Source organism: Pipistrellus kuhlii, unplaced genomic scaffold (genome assembly GCF_014108245.1).
Source record: "Pipistrellus kuhlii isolate mPipKuh1 unplaced genomic scaffold, mPipKuh1.p scaffold_m20_p_1, whole genome shotgun sequence".
NCBI lineage: Eukaryota > Metazoa > Chordata > Mammalia > Chiroptera > Vespertilionidae > Pipistrellus > Pipistrellus kuhlii.
Window position 1 is genome coordinate 46,331,750 of NW_023425404.1, and position 16,438 is coordinate 46,348,187.

Sequence of the window (16,438 nt, forward strand, 5' to 3'; positions counted from 1 at the left end):
ACAAAAAAAGACTGAAGGAATTTATCTCCACCAAACCAGTAATGCAAGAAATGCTAAAGGGTCTACTGTAAAAATAAAGAAATAGGAAGTGAAGAAGGAACACGGGTATAGAATAAAAATGGCGTCAAATGTGTACCTATCAATAATAACCTTAAATGTAAATGGATTAAATGCTCCAATCAAAAGACATAGGGTAACAGATTGGATAAGAAAACAAGACCCATACATCTGTTGTCTACAAGAAACCCACCTCAGAAAAAAAGATGCACACAGACTGAGGGTGAAGGGATGGAAAAAAGTTTTCCAGGCAAATGGAAATGAAAAAAAAGCTGGGGTAGCAATACTTATATCTGACAAATTAGATCTCAGAGTGAAGGACATAATAAGAGATAATGAAGGCCATTTCATAATACTAAAGGGAACAATCCAACAAGAAGAAATAACCCTGGTAAATATATATGCACCCAATACAGGAGCAACCAAATACATAAAAAAACTGCTGGAGGACATTAAGAGAGAGATTAATAGCAATACAATCATAGTAGGAGATTTTAATACCCCACTGTCACCCTTCGACAAATCATCTAAACAAAAAAACAGCAAAGAAATATCGATCCTAAGTGACTCACTAGACCAGATGGAATTAATTGACATCTTCAGAACACTCCACCCCAAAGCCACAGAATATACATTCTTCTCAAGTGCACATGGGACATTCTCAAAGATAGACCACATTTTGGGTCATAGGCAAAGTCTCTTCAAATTCAAGAAGATAGAAATCATATCAAGTATCTTCTCAGACCATAATGGCATAAAACTGGAAATTAACTACAATAAAAATAATCCAAAGAAATCAAACACATGGAGACTAAACAGCACGCTATTAAACAAGGACTGGGTTACCAGAGAAATCAAGGAAGAAATTAAAAACATCCTGGAAACAAATGACAATGAAAACACAACAATCCAAAATCTATGGGACACAGCAAAAGCAGTCTTGAGAGGGAAGTTCATATCCTTACAAGCCTATTGCAAAAAACTAGAAAAAGGGGTAACAGATGATCTAACTCTACAACTCAAAGAGTTAGAAAAGGAGCAACAAGAAAAGCCCAGTGTAAGCAGAAGGAAGGAAATAACAAAAATCAGAGCACAGATAAACGACATAGAGACCAAAAAAACAATACATAAGATCAACAAAACCAAGAGCTGGTTCTTTGAAAGAATAAACAAGATAGATGAACCTCTAGCCAGGCTAACCAAGAAACAAAGAGAGAGGACCCAAATAAACAAAATCAGAAATGAAAGAGGTGAAATAACAACAGACCCCAACGAAATACAACGGATTGTTACAAAATACTACGAACAACTCTATTCCAACAAACTGAACAACCTGGAGGAAATGGACATATTCCTAGAAAAATACAAACTTCCAAAACTCGATCAGGAAGAATCTAAAAATCTCAATAGACCAGTGACTTGGGAAGAAATTGAAACAGTCATCAGAAAGCTTCCAGCAAACAAAAGCCCAGGGCCAGATGGCTTCACAGGAGAGTTTTACCAAACATTCAAGGAAGAACTAAAACCTATCCTCCTCAGACTTTTCCAAAAAATTCAAGAGGAAGGAACACTTCCAAACTCCTTCTATGAAGCCAGCATCACCCTAATACCAAAACCAGATAAAGACAACTCAATGAAAGAGAATTACAGGCCAATATCCCTCATGAACATAGATGCCAAAATCCTCAACAAAACCCTAGCAAATCGGCTCCAGCAGAGCATCACAAAGATCATACACCATGACCAAGTAGGATTTATTCCAGGAATGCAAGGATGGTACAATATCCGCAAATCAATAAACGTGATACATCACATAAACAAATTGAAAGATAAAAATCATATAGTCATATCAATTGATGCAGAAAAAGCATTCGATAAAATCCAACACCCTTTCCTGATAAAAACTCTTAACAAAGTGGGAGTACAAGGATCATACCTCAACATAATAAAAGCTATATATGATAAACCCACAGCCAACATTATACTCAATGGGCAAAAACTAAAACCATTCCCTCTAAGAACAGGAACAAGACAGGGATGCCCACTTTCGCCACTCCTGTTTGACATAGTACTGGAAGTACTAGCCATTGCAATTAGACAAGAGGACGAAATAAAAGGCATCCAAATTGGAAAAGAAGAAGTAAAGTTATCCTTATTTGCAGATGACATGATATTGTACATAAAGAACCCAAAAGACTCCATTAAGAAACTAATTGACTTAATAAATGAATTTGGCAATGTAGCAGGATACAAAATTAACGCCAAGAAATCCATGGCATTTCTATACACCAACAGTGAAACTACAGAAACAGAGACTAAAAAAGCAATTCCATTTACCATCGCACCAAAAAAATTAAGATACCTAGGAATAAATTTAACTAAGGAAGTAAAGGATCTATATGCAGAAAATTACACGACATTGAAAAAAGAGATAGAGGATGATGTAAGGAGATGGAAGAACATACCATGTTCATGGATTGGTAGAATCAACATCATCAAAATGTCCATACTTCCTAAAGCAATCTATAGATTCAATGCACTCCCCATTAAAATACCAAGGGCATATTTCACTGACCTAGAAAGAACTCTCCAACAGTTCATTTGGAACAATAAAAGACCCCGAATAGCCACAGCAATCCTGAGAAAGAAGGGTAAAGTAGGAGGGATCTCAATACCGGACTTCAAACTGTATTACAAAGCCACTGTTCTCAAAACAGCCTGGTACTGGCACAAGAACAGACATATAGATCAATGGAATAGAATCGAGAACCCAGATATCAACCCAAATCAATATGCTCAATTAATATTTGACAAAGGAGGCACGAATATACAATGGAGTCAAGACAGTTTCTTCAATAAATGGTGTTGGGAAAATTGGGTAGACACATGCAAAAGAATGAAACTAGATCACCAACTTACACCATACACAAAAATAAACTCAAAATGGATACAGGACTTAAACATCAGACGGGAAACCATAAAAATACTAGAAGCATCCTCAGGCAGCAAAATCTCAGACGTATGCCAAAAGAACTTCTTCACTGATACTGCCCCTAGGGCAATGGAAGCTAAAGAGAAAATAAACAAATGGGACTACATCAAAATAAAAAGCTTTTTTACAGCAAAAGAAACCATCAACAAAACAACAAGAAAGCCCACGGTGTGGGAGAACATATTTGCAAATAACACCACTGATAAAGGTTTAATCTCTAACATCTACAGACAGCTGATACAACTAAATAAAAGGAAGATGAATGATCCAATTAAGAAATGGGCAAGGGACCTAAATAGAATATTTTCAAAAGAAGACAGAAGGAAGGCCAAAAGGCACATGAAAACATGCTCAAAGTCACTAATTATACGAGAGATGCAAATCAAAACAACAATGCGGTACCATCTCACACCTGTCAGAATGGCCAACATCAACAAATCGACAAACGACAAGTGCTGGCGAGGTTGCGGAGAAAAAGGAACCCTCGTGCACTGCTGGTGGGAATGCAGACTGGTGCAACCACTGTGGAGAACAGTGTGGAGTTTCCTCAAAAAACTGAAAATGGAACTCCCATTTGACCCAGTAATCCCACTCCTAGGAATATATCCCAAGAAACTAGAAACACCAATCAGAAAGGATATATGCACCCCTATGTTCATAGCAGCACAATCTACAATAGCCAGAATTTGGAAACAGCCTAGGTGCCCGTCAGCAGATGATTGGATCCAAAAACCATGGTACATCTACACAATGGAATACTATGCTGCCATAAAGAAGAAGGAATTCTCATCATTTGCAGCAACCTGGATGGAATTGGAGAACATCATGCTGAGTGAAATAAGCCAATCAATGAAAGAGAAACACCACATGACCTCACTCATTTGTGGATAATAAAGAGCATTATAAACTGATGAACCAAAAGATAGATATAGAGACAGTAAAGCAACAAGCAGATTGTCAAATTACAGCGGGGAGGGGAGGAGGATCTGGGGGAGATAATAGATCAACCGAAGGACTTGTATACATGCATATAAGTACAACCAATGGACATAAAACTATGGGGAGGGAGGGGATATGGGGGAGGGAGGGGGGCAAAAAAAAAATCATTAAAATATGTAAAAAAAAAAAAAAGAAAAAAGAAAAAAAGAAAAATTCTAAATGTATCAAAATATCAGCTTAAGTAAATTAAGTTGCATTGGTTCATTCAAAAGAGATTAAACAACCATTAAAACAATTCTCAATGATATATTGTACACAGGTCTTACGCTGTTACATAACGAGGTATTGAACAAAAAGTATCCGAAATTATATCTGTGCTATAATTATATAAAATTTTCGGACTTAAGTGGGCAGAACTGGAAGTTAATATGGAATGTGCTGTTTGAGAAGCAGTTTTTCCCCTTTTATTTCATTTTCTTAATTTGAATTATGCTCATGATTTTGTACAATACAGTATATTAAAAAAAACAGTCGCTCGCCGCTACCTTCATGTGGTCCTAAGGGCAGTAAAGGTCAGTTTACAATTGGTTAAACAACTGAATAAGATCTGGGGCGGCTCAGCTGATCGATGTTTAACTAATTTGGGATATCCACAGAATCGTTTTTGCCGACTACAAATAAAACAAACATTTCGTGTAAACGATATCGCTGAGAAAGTTTCCAAAATTCACAGGAACACCCACCACCACGTGCGGGCTACAGGAATGTAAATAATGATGGCAGACATCACACTACCTGTCATACACGACGGGCATGTCACCCTTTTGTCCTCGAAAGGCTGCCCTAGGCTGCCTCTTATTTTCACCAGAATGAGGTGGTTCCAGGGTCTCGGGAAACGGAGGAGACCGTCCCCTAGCCTAGGAGGCGGGAAACCGCTCAACGTGTTTCCCAGTCCCTTCGGCTGAGCGCCGCGGCACCAGGCTACGCCCCAGTTGCTAGGTTTGGTTGCTAAGGCGCCAACCGTTTCGCCGGAAGAGGGGGCGGTGCGCTCCCTTTTGGCGCCGTAGCGAATCCTCTCCGCGCCGAGCGCGTTAGTTCCGGAAGGAAACGTTCAACTCCTCTGAGAGTGACGGGAAGGCGAGGAGACGCGGGGAGTGACGCCTCTGAGCCGCGGAGGATTGTGGGAGGAGGTTGTCTCCAATTTCTCCTCCCCCTCCCCCTTTCCCGGCCAAGATGTCTGACATGGAAGATGATTTCATGTGCGATGATGAGGAGGACTACGACCTGGTGAGGCGCAGCGGACGGACCTCTGGGGCGGGAGGGGGTTTCTGGCCGGAGGGGCCAGGGCAGGGGCGGCCGCGGCCTCTGCCCGACAGACATGTGCTCCTTCCAACTTCTCCAGGTGCAGTGACAGGACGGGTTTACCTCCTCCCCATTCCCGCACTAGCGGGGGCCCTGCTTCTCCTGCAGGGGGGAGGGGATGGGAGAGGAGGCGGCTTTGGGGGGTCTGGGGCTTTGCGCTCCGAGCTCGGGCGCCTCCTTCGTTGACTCGGGCGCCTCCGGCCTCCGGCGGCCGGTTCTCGGCGCGGCCACCTCCTCCCCCACCGCGCGAGCCGCCGCGGGGGCCTTGAGGGGGTCTAGGCCCCGGCTCTGCCCTTCGGGCCCAGCGTTGCGGGGTGGGCCCCCTCTTCCCCCTTGAACTGAGCGGGTGCAAATGCCGGGAGAAGGGTCTGAAAGCTGAGGGCCCTTACTACTCCCAGGCCTGACCATGAAACGGCCTTTATAAGTCTCCTGGAAACATAGCTTAATTAGTCCTGCCCAGGGTTCGTTTTTGGTGTAAGGGTAAAAGTGCCGTGGAGATTTAGCTGGGGGGAAAAAGTAGTTGAACTAGTTGTGTTTAAGGAGAAAAGCTGGGGAGGAGGTTCTGTTTTTGTTTGTTTTGATGAGGGGAGAGGGTAACCGGGGGAATTGACAGAAATTTCCCGTTATTCAAAGTTAAACATATCAGTAGTGAAGACATAAAGCAATCGAATGGTGACTTTTAACTTTTCAGTGTTCAATTTATATACACGTGTGTGTGTGTGTGTGTGTGTGTGTGTGTGTGTATGTGTTTTTAATTCACTAACATTTCAGGTTGCTACCCAACATAAGATAAAGTGGCCCAAGAATCAATGTCAGCTGGCTTTTCTGTTTGTTTGTTGGGGGGATGGGGGGTTGTGATGGTTTATGTATATTACAGTGATGCTGCATTAAGGTAAAGTTTAGGGAGGTCTAGCTCCTCTTACATTTTAAGTCCCGTAATAATTTTTGTATGAGTGTAAAACTTCTTTGTAATTTCCAATTAATCTTTCCATTCTAAAAGAAGACACATTTGCAAAAGGGAGAGGGGGTGCTTACTGTTACTTGAAAGTCATAGTAGAGGTATTAACCAGCGTTAGAGTTAGATGTGAAGTTTTGCTAATGGCTATTATTTCTGCCTTACATTTTTAGTTTGTACAAACCAAACCGGTGGTAGGCAATACCTTGAGTTTATTAAGAGCATGTTACTTGTGATATGCTAGGCATTTTTATGACATGTTTATATTACTGTATTTGTAAATATGGAAGTGTTTCTTTTAAATGGGCTTGTATTTTTAGTTTGTGTTTTTAAATTTTCTGCTTATGTCTTATCAATAGTTTTCAATACATAAATGACTTATTATCACTATGATTAACTTGAAAGTCATCTACATTAAGCATATAATGGAAGGAAGGCAGTGAGAATCCTATTGTCCCATGAAGTACTCCATTTTTGTAAGAATTTTAATTAAACATACATTGTTTAACTTGACTATGTTTCTGAAGCCTAAGGCCTGTACTACATGTACAGCATAAAGTTGAATGTATAGTTGTTTTGTCTTTTTTGAAAACTTCTTAACCATAAAAGTGAGATCTTACTTAAATGAAGAAATTTACCCCAGCATTCTTTCGAATAGTTGTTCCTCTCCCCATATCTCACTTGCATAGATATCATTCTGGGTTCCCACTCAGATGTCATGTAGTGAAAGCGTTTATGCTTTGTTTACTACTAGTGAAACTTTTGGTGGCATAAATTTTACTTAGTAATTTATTTTTTACTACCTTAATTAATATTCTTAAACCATTATGCATTTTTTAAAAAGATTACTTACATGTTGCTAAAAGGGAAGTTTGCTGTTTTGTTTTAATACTTATTTCCCTGGGTCTTTTTTTTGTTTGTTTCCTCATTTTAGTCAAAATGCTAACTAAAGTCATGAAGATTTCCAACCATAGATATATTCAGCATATATTTTATAGTTTGTTGCTTGATAAATTTTAATGCCTAAGGTACCTGTGTTCTTGCCCAATATAATGGAAATAGGTAGTTACATTGGAAAAAGTAAAAATCTGTTTCTAAAACTATAGAATGTTAATCCAAGAAAGTAAATAATGATTTGTATAATACCTAAGATCTAAGAGAAAGGAGAATAAACTTGGTTAAAAAAAAAAAAAGAAACAAACAAACATAAAAGAAATTCAATATCCTTGACTTCTAAGATCTTTCTTATTTTTATTATAGGCGGAAGCAGGCACTTTCTAAGCATAGGAATTTATGTGGCAGGGAATGGAGAAGTAGGAGATGGTAAATGTCTTTTAATCCAATGCTACTTTACAGATTTATAGATTGATAGTGTAATAATACTAAAACCTATTGTGCCATTCATTAAGTTGATAAGGCCATTAATGAGTTCATTGTACTGTGATTCTATAGTCCAGTCATTCTAGCATGAAATTGCTTAATGTTTCTATAATATTTTTAGAAAGGGTTTAAAACAGATTGACTTCATACCAAAAGTTTTTTTTTAGTAGATCCTATAATAGGCAGGGCATTGTACATTTGCATTTAAATGTATTACAAAGGGGGGGAATTGTCAAAAAAGGTAAAATATTCCACTTAGTTAAATTTGTATTTGCAAGCTTTGAGCCTTATTATATTGCCTTAGTCAAGCTTAAAGTTGTGATTAGTGAAGAAATGTTTACTACTATTGTTTTTCTTGTTTTACTGTATAGCAGTTTTAATGCCCAAAAATTTTACCTTTTTTTGTCTACTTCTTTGGGAAGTGAGAGTTTTAGCTATAGGATATCTTACAGAATCTCTTATTTGCCAACATTTTTTGAAAATCAGCAGAAAATGATGGCTTGAACATTAGTTTCTCATGTTACAAAGATCTTAGAACATGATTTAGCAAATTAAAAAATAACTTTGTTTTATATTTTTAATATATTTTTACTGATTTCAGAGGGGGAGAGAGAAATAGAAACATCAGTGATGTGAGAGAATCATGCACTGGGCCTGCAACCTAGGCATGTGCCCTAATCGGGAATCAAACTGTGACCTCCTGGTTCATTGGTCAATATTCAAAGATGGGGCCACACTGACTGGTCACTAACTTCTGTTTTTTAAAAACTGAATTGAATAGCCATTTGGTGTGAATGAATCAAATTATACCTATTTTGCCTTGACCAGTGTGGCTCACTGGTTAGAGTGTTGGCCCATGAACGGAAAGGTCTTGGGTTTGATTCCTGCTCAAGAGCGTGCACCTGGGTTGCAGGTTTGATACCCCGCCCTGATTGGGGCATATGCTAGAGGCAACCAATAAATATGTCTCTCTTACATTGACATTTTTGTCTTACTCTCTTCACCTCCCTTCTTCCACTTCCTGCCTCCCTTCTACTCTAAAAAATATCCTATAAAATATAAAAAAAAAAACTAAAAAAAAACTGAATTGAATATGATACCTTAATCAATAAAGAAATGTAAAAAAAAAACCACACAAACAAAACTGTATTGATGTGAACAGAGTATATCATCTAGTTTGAAAAAACTGATAGATTGATATAGGACCAGGACAAAAGAGTACCGTGTTTCCCCGAAAATAAGACCTACTTACAGGTTTCCTTCTGAGTGAAATATAAGGCCCCCTAGGCTAAACATGAGAGATTTGGTCCACTGATTCTGAAAGAAAAGGAGTCACAAGAAATTCACCAGGAAATTCAGGAATTGGATTGTTATGATGATGTTTCAGAAGATGATGACATGATTGTCATTGAATAAATGAGTAAATTCTTGATACTGTAGGATTCACAGTTTGTCTGGTTTGTGTTGACAACTACCGTGCTACCGTATCATATACAGGTAATAAATTTCCTTTAACAATAAATGTGTACCATATTCTTCTTCATGGAAAAATAAGACATTCCCTGAAAATAAGACCTAGTGCATCTTTGAGAGCAAAAATTAATATAAGACACTGTCTTATTTTCAGGGAAACAAGGTAGCTTTAGGGATTTGTGAGTTTAGTATAAAGATTCTCACTTTGTCATTCATTGTGCATATAAGGAGCTGCAAGGTTATAGATAATTTTTCTGAGACTGTTGTCCCAATAACTTATTGCTTGGAAAACAAAATGTTGAGGATCTTTAATAATAAATTTTTAAACACTATACCTCTTATAAGTCTGTGGCATTATTTTCTATGCTGAATATGTTCTTCATGAAAATAATTTTTTATTGATTCAGAGTGAAAGAGAGAGGGATAGTTAGAAACATCAATGAGAGAGAAACATTGATCAGCTGCCTCCTGCACACCTCCTACTGGGGATGTGTCCGCAACCAAGGTACATGCCCTTGAACAGAATAGAACCTGGAACCCTTCAGTCTGCAGGCCGATGATCTATCCACTGAGCCAAACTGGTTAGGGCCATGAAAATGAAATTTGATTGTACAATTGAGGCTTCTAAAAGGAACAGAATGTGTTTAATTATAAATAATTGGAAAGATCCCCAAATTATCAATAATAGGGGACATTAATACTAATAAGATAATGATAGATATATTATTGTTTATTCATGCTTTCTTCACTGTGTTGGCTTAATTGCCTTCGCAGTATAAAAGATGTAATGTGATAAGATATGTACACATAATACCTTAATAAAAAATGAGGGGGAGGAAAAAGATATAATGTGGCATCTTCCTAGTATCATAACCCCAGAGGTAAGAGGATATTCTCTGCTAGCTCTAATGGGGAAACTCCAGGAAGGTCTGTATGGCCTTCTGTGAACACTGCCTCACGTAGAGAGGGAGATGAGTTGCTCCGTCCCCTCTGTGGGAGGAGTACTATAGTTAAAAACCTTTACCTGGTAGAGGAAAGGTTAGTTAATGCTGTGCACATAGTGAATCATAAATATGTAATTTGTACTACAGTGTGATTGGGTGGGAATAAAATTTATTTTGTTGAGTGGGGACAATATAGAAAAATATCTGGAAAGTGTCAGAAAATTAAAATTTGATCATTTCTTTTTTTAAAATATTTTTTATTGATTTTTTACAGATAGGAAGAGAGAGGGATAGAGAATTAGAAACATCAATGAGAGAGAGTCATCGATCAGCTGCCTCTTGCACACCCCCTACTGGGGATGTGCCCGCAACCCGGGTACATGCCCTTGACCGGAATCAAACCCAGGACCTTTCAGTCCGCAGGCAGACGCTCTACCACTGAGCCAAACCGGGTTTTGGCTGATCATTTCTTTAAAACCTTTCACAGGGAACCTATATTTTATTGCTGGGAGAAGAGGGGTAGGTTGCAGAGTATAAATGATAAATACAAATTTTACTTTGATCTTGGGAGGCCAAACAGTGATTTTTGTCATTGCTCAAAATTTTTTTAATTTGTCTTAGAAATTGTTCCATGTAAATATCCAAAGAGCTTTTTACAGCTGCATTGATTGTATGTATGTCCCATACTTTAACCCATTAGTTCCCTTTTAATAAAAATTTGGCCCGTTTTCTTTTGCTGTTATAAACAATGTGCAGCTTTTTTTCTCTCTCTCAACTTCAGCTATAGCCAGGTCTTGTCCTATTTTTTAAGTGTGGAAAATTATTTTTTTGATGGCCCAACTATTAATAAGGTGGGCCATCAAACCGAATGATTCTGTTTTAGGATAGAAACATCTAATTAATGAAGTGAGTTTGAGAATTTCAGAAGTGTTACTTAATTATCCATGTCAGTATAATCAGAGTAATTTCACTACCTCTTTATACGTTTTGGTGCATTTTTTAAAAGGTCTATTACAGTACTTCATTACTTCATAAATATACCCTGTATAAGGAAATTAGAGAGATTCAAATATGATAAATAAAAACATAGGAATGGGAGATAGTTCTTATATGCTAAGAATAAGATAAACTTAAGTTTTTTCACTCACTCCTAACTTAAATCTGTAAACTCTGAGTACACAGAATGCATTTACAATCATATACTATATCTCAAAACGAACACATAGACCTCAGGGGGAATTAGAAACTTCCTGTAGGGTTCCATCCCGCATTTGACAGAAGAGGAACTAAAGCATGAGTGTTGGTGACTTACCTAAATTTATACAACAAATTAGTGGGAAAGTCAAAACTAGAGTCTAGCCTGGCAGGAGTGGCTCAGTGGTTGAGGGTCAGCCTATGAATCAGGAAGTCATGGCTCAATTTCTGGTCAGGGCACATGCTCTGGTTGTGGGCTCAGTTCCCATTGGGGGGCAATTGATTCACTTGATTGATGTTTATTCATGTGATCAGTGATTTAATCACATGATCAGTGATTCACATCGCTGATATTTCTGTCTTTCCCTCGCTCTTCCTCTCTGAAACACATATATATGTTTGTATGTATTTGTGTGTATGTACACACACGGGTCCAGGTCTAATGACTTTTATGATGTCTTTGGGGGAATTTAATTTGAAGACTGAAAGTTTAGGACACGTATTTTAAAAGAATATTCTAATTAACACCATTGATAAGGTACATTAACTTGAGTGAAATTTTTTAAAGTTTGGATAACTTTATGAATGGCTAAATCACAAATGGCTGCCTAGCGCTTGGATTATATCTAGTCCTTATGGATAACTTGAGGACCGTTGCCTGAAATTTGTGCATTAGGTCCCTCAGCCAAGCCTGTGCCCTCTCACAGTCCAGGAGCCCCCAGGGGATGTCCGACTTATAGCTTCGGTCCTCGGAGAGTGGGACATCCTTATTGCTGCTGCAGAAGCAGGAGAACTGTTGACCCTGGCTTCTGGCTGAGTAGCACTCCCCCTGTAGGAGCGTACTGACCATGGGGGGAGGGGGCTCCTGCATTGAGCATCTGCCCCCTGGTGGTCAGTGTACATCAAATCGACCAGTTGTTCTGCTGTTTGGTCAATTTGCATATTAACCTTTTATTATGTAGGATGGGACATTGCCCTTCACCTGTTTGCCCAGCATTTAGTACAGCTTATCTAGCAATGGCCAGTGGTGACTCTTGTTTTCCTAGAGCACATCCTTAAGAAATCTATTGGCAACAGACACAGGAATAAGTAGGTGAAGTCTGGAGCTGACCCTGTTCAGCGGTGGCTATATTCTGACATCTGCTGGCTATTGTGTGTGGTATTATTTTGGAACATTCAGCCACTTTTCATTTCAATTATACAAACACTTAATTGAACATTTTGCAGTATACCAGGCTCTGGGCAAGTATACCAAGATGAGGAAGAAAAAGTTCCTGCTTTTGAGAAGTTCATGGCAGTTCAGGTGAGGGTTGAAACAACATACACACAAGGCTTCAAGTTGGAGAGGTGAATGTCATGTAGAAGCTTGACTAAGAAAATGTACCGTATTTTTCGGACCATAAGACGCACTTTTCCCCCCCCAGAAGTGGGGGGGAAAGTCCCTGCGTCTTATGGTCCAAATATAGCCTACACATATACTTTTTAAAAAAAAGGTTTTTTACTTGCCCGGCTCTGTGTGGTCTCTGTGTGCTTGCCTGGTTCTAAAATGGTTCTAAATGCTGCTGTTTACTTTACAGGGTTGATTACATGTGTTTATGACTGTGATGTTGGGTTTTAATGCACATAAAATATTTTAGGACACTATTTGTTTCAGAATCTTTTTTTCTTCATTTCTCTTCTCTAAAAACTGGTGCGTCTTATGGTCCAAAGCGTCTTCTGGTCCGAAAAATACGGTAGTTTGCTAAGAAGAGTTGAAAAAAGAATCACAAAGTAAACCCTGATTAATATGTTTTCTAGGTATGTTAGAACAGAGTAGCATCCTAGGAAAAAAGTGGGAAGTTTGTTTGGAGGGGAGGTGGTTTAGAATTCCTAGGAGAGAGAACAGTTTGTGCCAAAGCACAGATTTTAAATTGTGTGGAATATTTGAGAAAGGAAGAATAGATTTGGAGGGATAATCCAAGATGGCTGCCCAGGTAAACACCTAGCTGCAGCCGCACACAACAATTTCAATAAAATACAACTAAAATATAAAATGGATATTACCCAGAACTACAGGAAAGTCGGAAATTCTACAACGTAGCAAGGAGAAAACCAGAAGGAGGAGCTGTAAAAGCCTAAGGTACGGAGACACGCGACGCACGCAGAGAGGACGGAGCAGGAGAGGAGGGAGGCTGAGTGCCTGGCTGGCGTTCCCTAGCAGGAAGGAGATAAAAGCTCCGACTGTGCTGGGCCCCAGTTCTGACTTCCCTGAACCCCAGTTCTAGGCCAGACCCCGGGGACCCAGGCTCATCCATAGGGAGCTGGGCTGTAAGGCAGAACCCCTGGGGAGCGGCGAAAGGAGGTCCCGGAGGCGCGCACATTGCGCGCAGAGAAGGGACGGTTGGCTGTGCCGCGGGATTGCCCTGGCGGGAAGGAGACTGAGGCTCCAGACTGCTCTGAACACCACCTCCAATCCCACTTCCAACTGAACTGAACCCCAGTTCCGGACTCATTGGGGGAGAGCCTAGATTGTTTGGTAGCAGGTGAAAATCGAGGGCACCTTTCTCTCAGAGGCACTTGCAGCGAGTACTGAAGGACCCTGAGACCCAGGAGACGCATAGGGCAGGGCTGACAGAAGCAAGGCTGTAGGCTCCACCCTGAAACTCCGCCCCATCTGTAGCTGCGATGCGACAACGAAGTAGATCACAAACGAAAGAAATGGAGGACAAAAAGCGATTGGATATAGAGTTCAAATCTATGCTTATAAGGTTTTTCAAGAATTTCCTAGAAAAGATCGATAAGACCTATGAGGATATGAAAAGAGATCAACTAGAATTAATAAGGAATCAACAAGAAATGATAAGGGATCAAGAAGAAATGATAAGGGATCAACAAGAAATGATAAGAGATCAATAAGAAATACAAGAATACATTGTCTGAAATAAAAAATATTATACAGAGTCCTAAAAACAGAATGGAAGATCACAAGAATCAAGTCAAAGATTTGGAACATAAAGAGCCAGAAGACACTCCTCCACAGAAGCTAGAAGGCAAGAGAATCCAGAAAATTGAAGATAATGTAAGAAACCTCTGGGACAACTTCAAGCGAACCAACATCAGAATTATGGGGGTCCCAGAAGATGAGAGAGAGCAAGATATCGAAAACATACTGAAAGAAATAGTGACAGAAAACTTCCCCCACCTGGTGAAAGAATTAGACTTACAAGTCCAGGAAGCGCACAGAACTCCAAACAAAAGGAATCCAAAGAGGACCACACCAAGACAAATCATAATTAAAATTCCAAGAGCAAAAGACAAAGAATATTAAAAGCAGCAAGAGCAAAGCAGGTAGTTACCTATAAAGGAGCACCTATACGATTGTCAGCTGATTTCTCAACAGAAACCATGCAGGCCAGACTGGAATGGCAAGAAATAGTCAAGGTGATGAATAGTAAGAACCTACAGCCAAAGATAATCTATCCAGCAAAGCTATCATTCAGAATCGAAGGCCAGATAAAGAGCTTCACTGATAAAAAAAAAAGCTAAAGGAGTTCATCAATACCAAACCAGAATTATATGAATTACTGAAGGGGTTCTTTCAGAAGAGAAAGTAAATAAAGATAAAAATTATGAACAACAAATAACGTAACTATCAACAAGTGAATCTAAAAACCAAGGAAATTAAAAAAACAAATTTGATGAACAATATTAACTGTTGAATATAATAGAATCAGAGGTATGGAAGGGGAGTGAACTGACGATTCTTGGGGAAAAGGGGAGAGGGGGTGTGGGAAGAGACTGAACATAAACTGTGCACCCATGGATGAGGACAATGGGGTGTGGAGAAAGGGCAGAGGGTGGGGTGGGAACCTGGTGGAGGAGAGCAATGGTTGAGGGGGAGGGGGAGGAACGTTTGTAATAACATGAACAATAAAAATTTATTTAAAAAAATAGATTTGGGTGGTGTGGATGGATCACAGATTGCTTCGGGGGAGCTGTCAGGAATGAGTTATTGTATAAGTAGGTTGGAACTATTAGTGTGTTGTTTTTTAATACCTTTAACAATGTCCAAGTACTTGTTTCTTTTTCGAATATTGCTTAAATTCTTCTTTGTTTTTTAAAGCATTCTTAATATATTGAATAAAATCTGTTTCACTTTTTAAAAACATTTAACTTTTACAAAATTTGGTTATCTCCTATTCTTCTGATATAAGGGAATTCTGTTTAGCAACATTTCTTTAAGGCGTTTCTTATATTTCCTATTCTAACTAATGACACTATAGTCATTAGAGATAACTTTCCTTTATCTTATGTCATGTGCTAGGTCCTTTTTAGTTTACATTCTCAACATCACTTAACATCTTCTATATTAATTCTATTCCCTTTCTTTTCCCCCTCTTCTACCTTTGAGAATCAGACCGCCATCCTCTCTTGGCCAGACTATTGTAGGAGTATTCAGTGGGCTACTTCATTGCTACAAGAGTTCTCTTCCTAAAACACAAATCTGATTATTTCTCTGTAAACTCTTTTAATAGCTCTCCATTTGATCTTAACTTCTTGCTAGACTTCTATAGTCCTGTTCCTCTGTTCTATACACCAGTTTGCCTCTCATCAGCTCATTATACAAAGCCTGTTCTTCAGCCCAAACTATCCATGGTTCTTCCAAATATGCATTGCTTTTTCAAGCTTCCCTGTCTTTCATACATTAACTGCTATGTTTCAGATGCCCTTCCTCATTCATCACTGGCAACTCTTATTCATACTTTTATAATTGGTTCAGGTAACTTTTCCTTCCTCTAGCTCACTCAAGATTAATTGATTACTCCTTTTTTGAGCTGCCACTGTACCTCGTATGTGTCTCTGTTACTGCTTTTAATGTGTTATATTGCTGGATTTTTGCATATTGGTCTCCGAGTGGTTTGAGAAGAGGAAGACTTAATTTGCATTTTTCTGAGCAAATTGTACTTAATTGTGAGTATATATTAAAAATCAATATCATAGAGTATAAATAATAGAAATCTAAACAGAATGAAGACTTCTCAAAATGTCATCAATTTAGAAATCATGATAGTGTAATAATTGAAAAGTAATTTGCTGTAATACACAGCTTGCATTGATGGGTGTGATTTGCTGAGCCACAAATGGCAGGTTAATGGTGTCTTG

The 16,438-nt window shown here is 38.9% G+C and overlaps 2 protein-coding genes across 7 annotated transcripts in view; one reads left to right on the plus strand and one right to left on the minus strand.

Moving 5' to 3' along the window:
• Positions 1-5,005, minus strand: part of GALK2 (galactokinase 2) — a 142,429-nt gene extending 137,424 nt beyond the window's left edge. The window contains exon 1 of one of the 2 annotated variants that reach the window (XM_036442674.2): positions 4,784-5,005. In XM_036442674.2, the coding sequence (XP_036298567.1) occupies positions 4,784-4,803 (20 nt within the window). In that variant the 5' untranslated portion in view covers positions 4,804-5,005. Of the gene's footprint in view, positions 1-4,780 lie in introns of both variants that reach the window. The other variant, XM_045582699.1, reaches the window with a different exon arrangement.
• A 115-nt stretch (positions 5,006-5,120) lies between these two features.
• COPS2 (COP9 signalosome subunit 2) overlaps positions 5,121-16,438 on the plus strand; it is a 34,851-nt gene continuing 23,533 nt past the window's right edge. For 4 of the 5 annotated variants that reach the window (XM_036442691.2, XM_036442696.2, XM_045582720.1 and 1 more), the window contains exon 1: positions 5,121-5,275. In XM_036442691.2, coding sequence (XP_036298584.1) covers positions 5,222-5,275 — 54 coding nt within the window. In that variant the 5' untranslated portion in view covers positions 5,121-5,221. Of the gene's footprint in view, positions 5,276-7,565; positions 7,629-16,438 lie in introns of all 5 variants that reach the window. The other variant, XM_036442702.2, reaches the window with a different exon arrangement.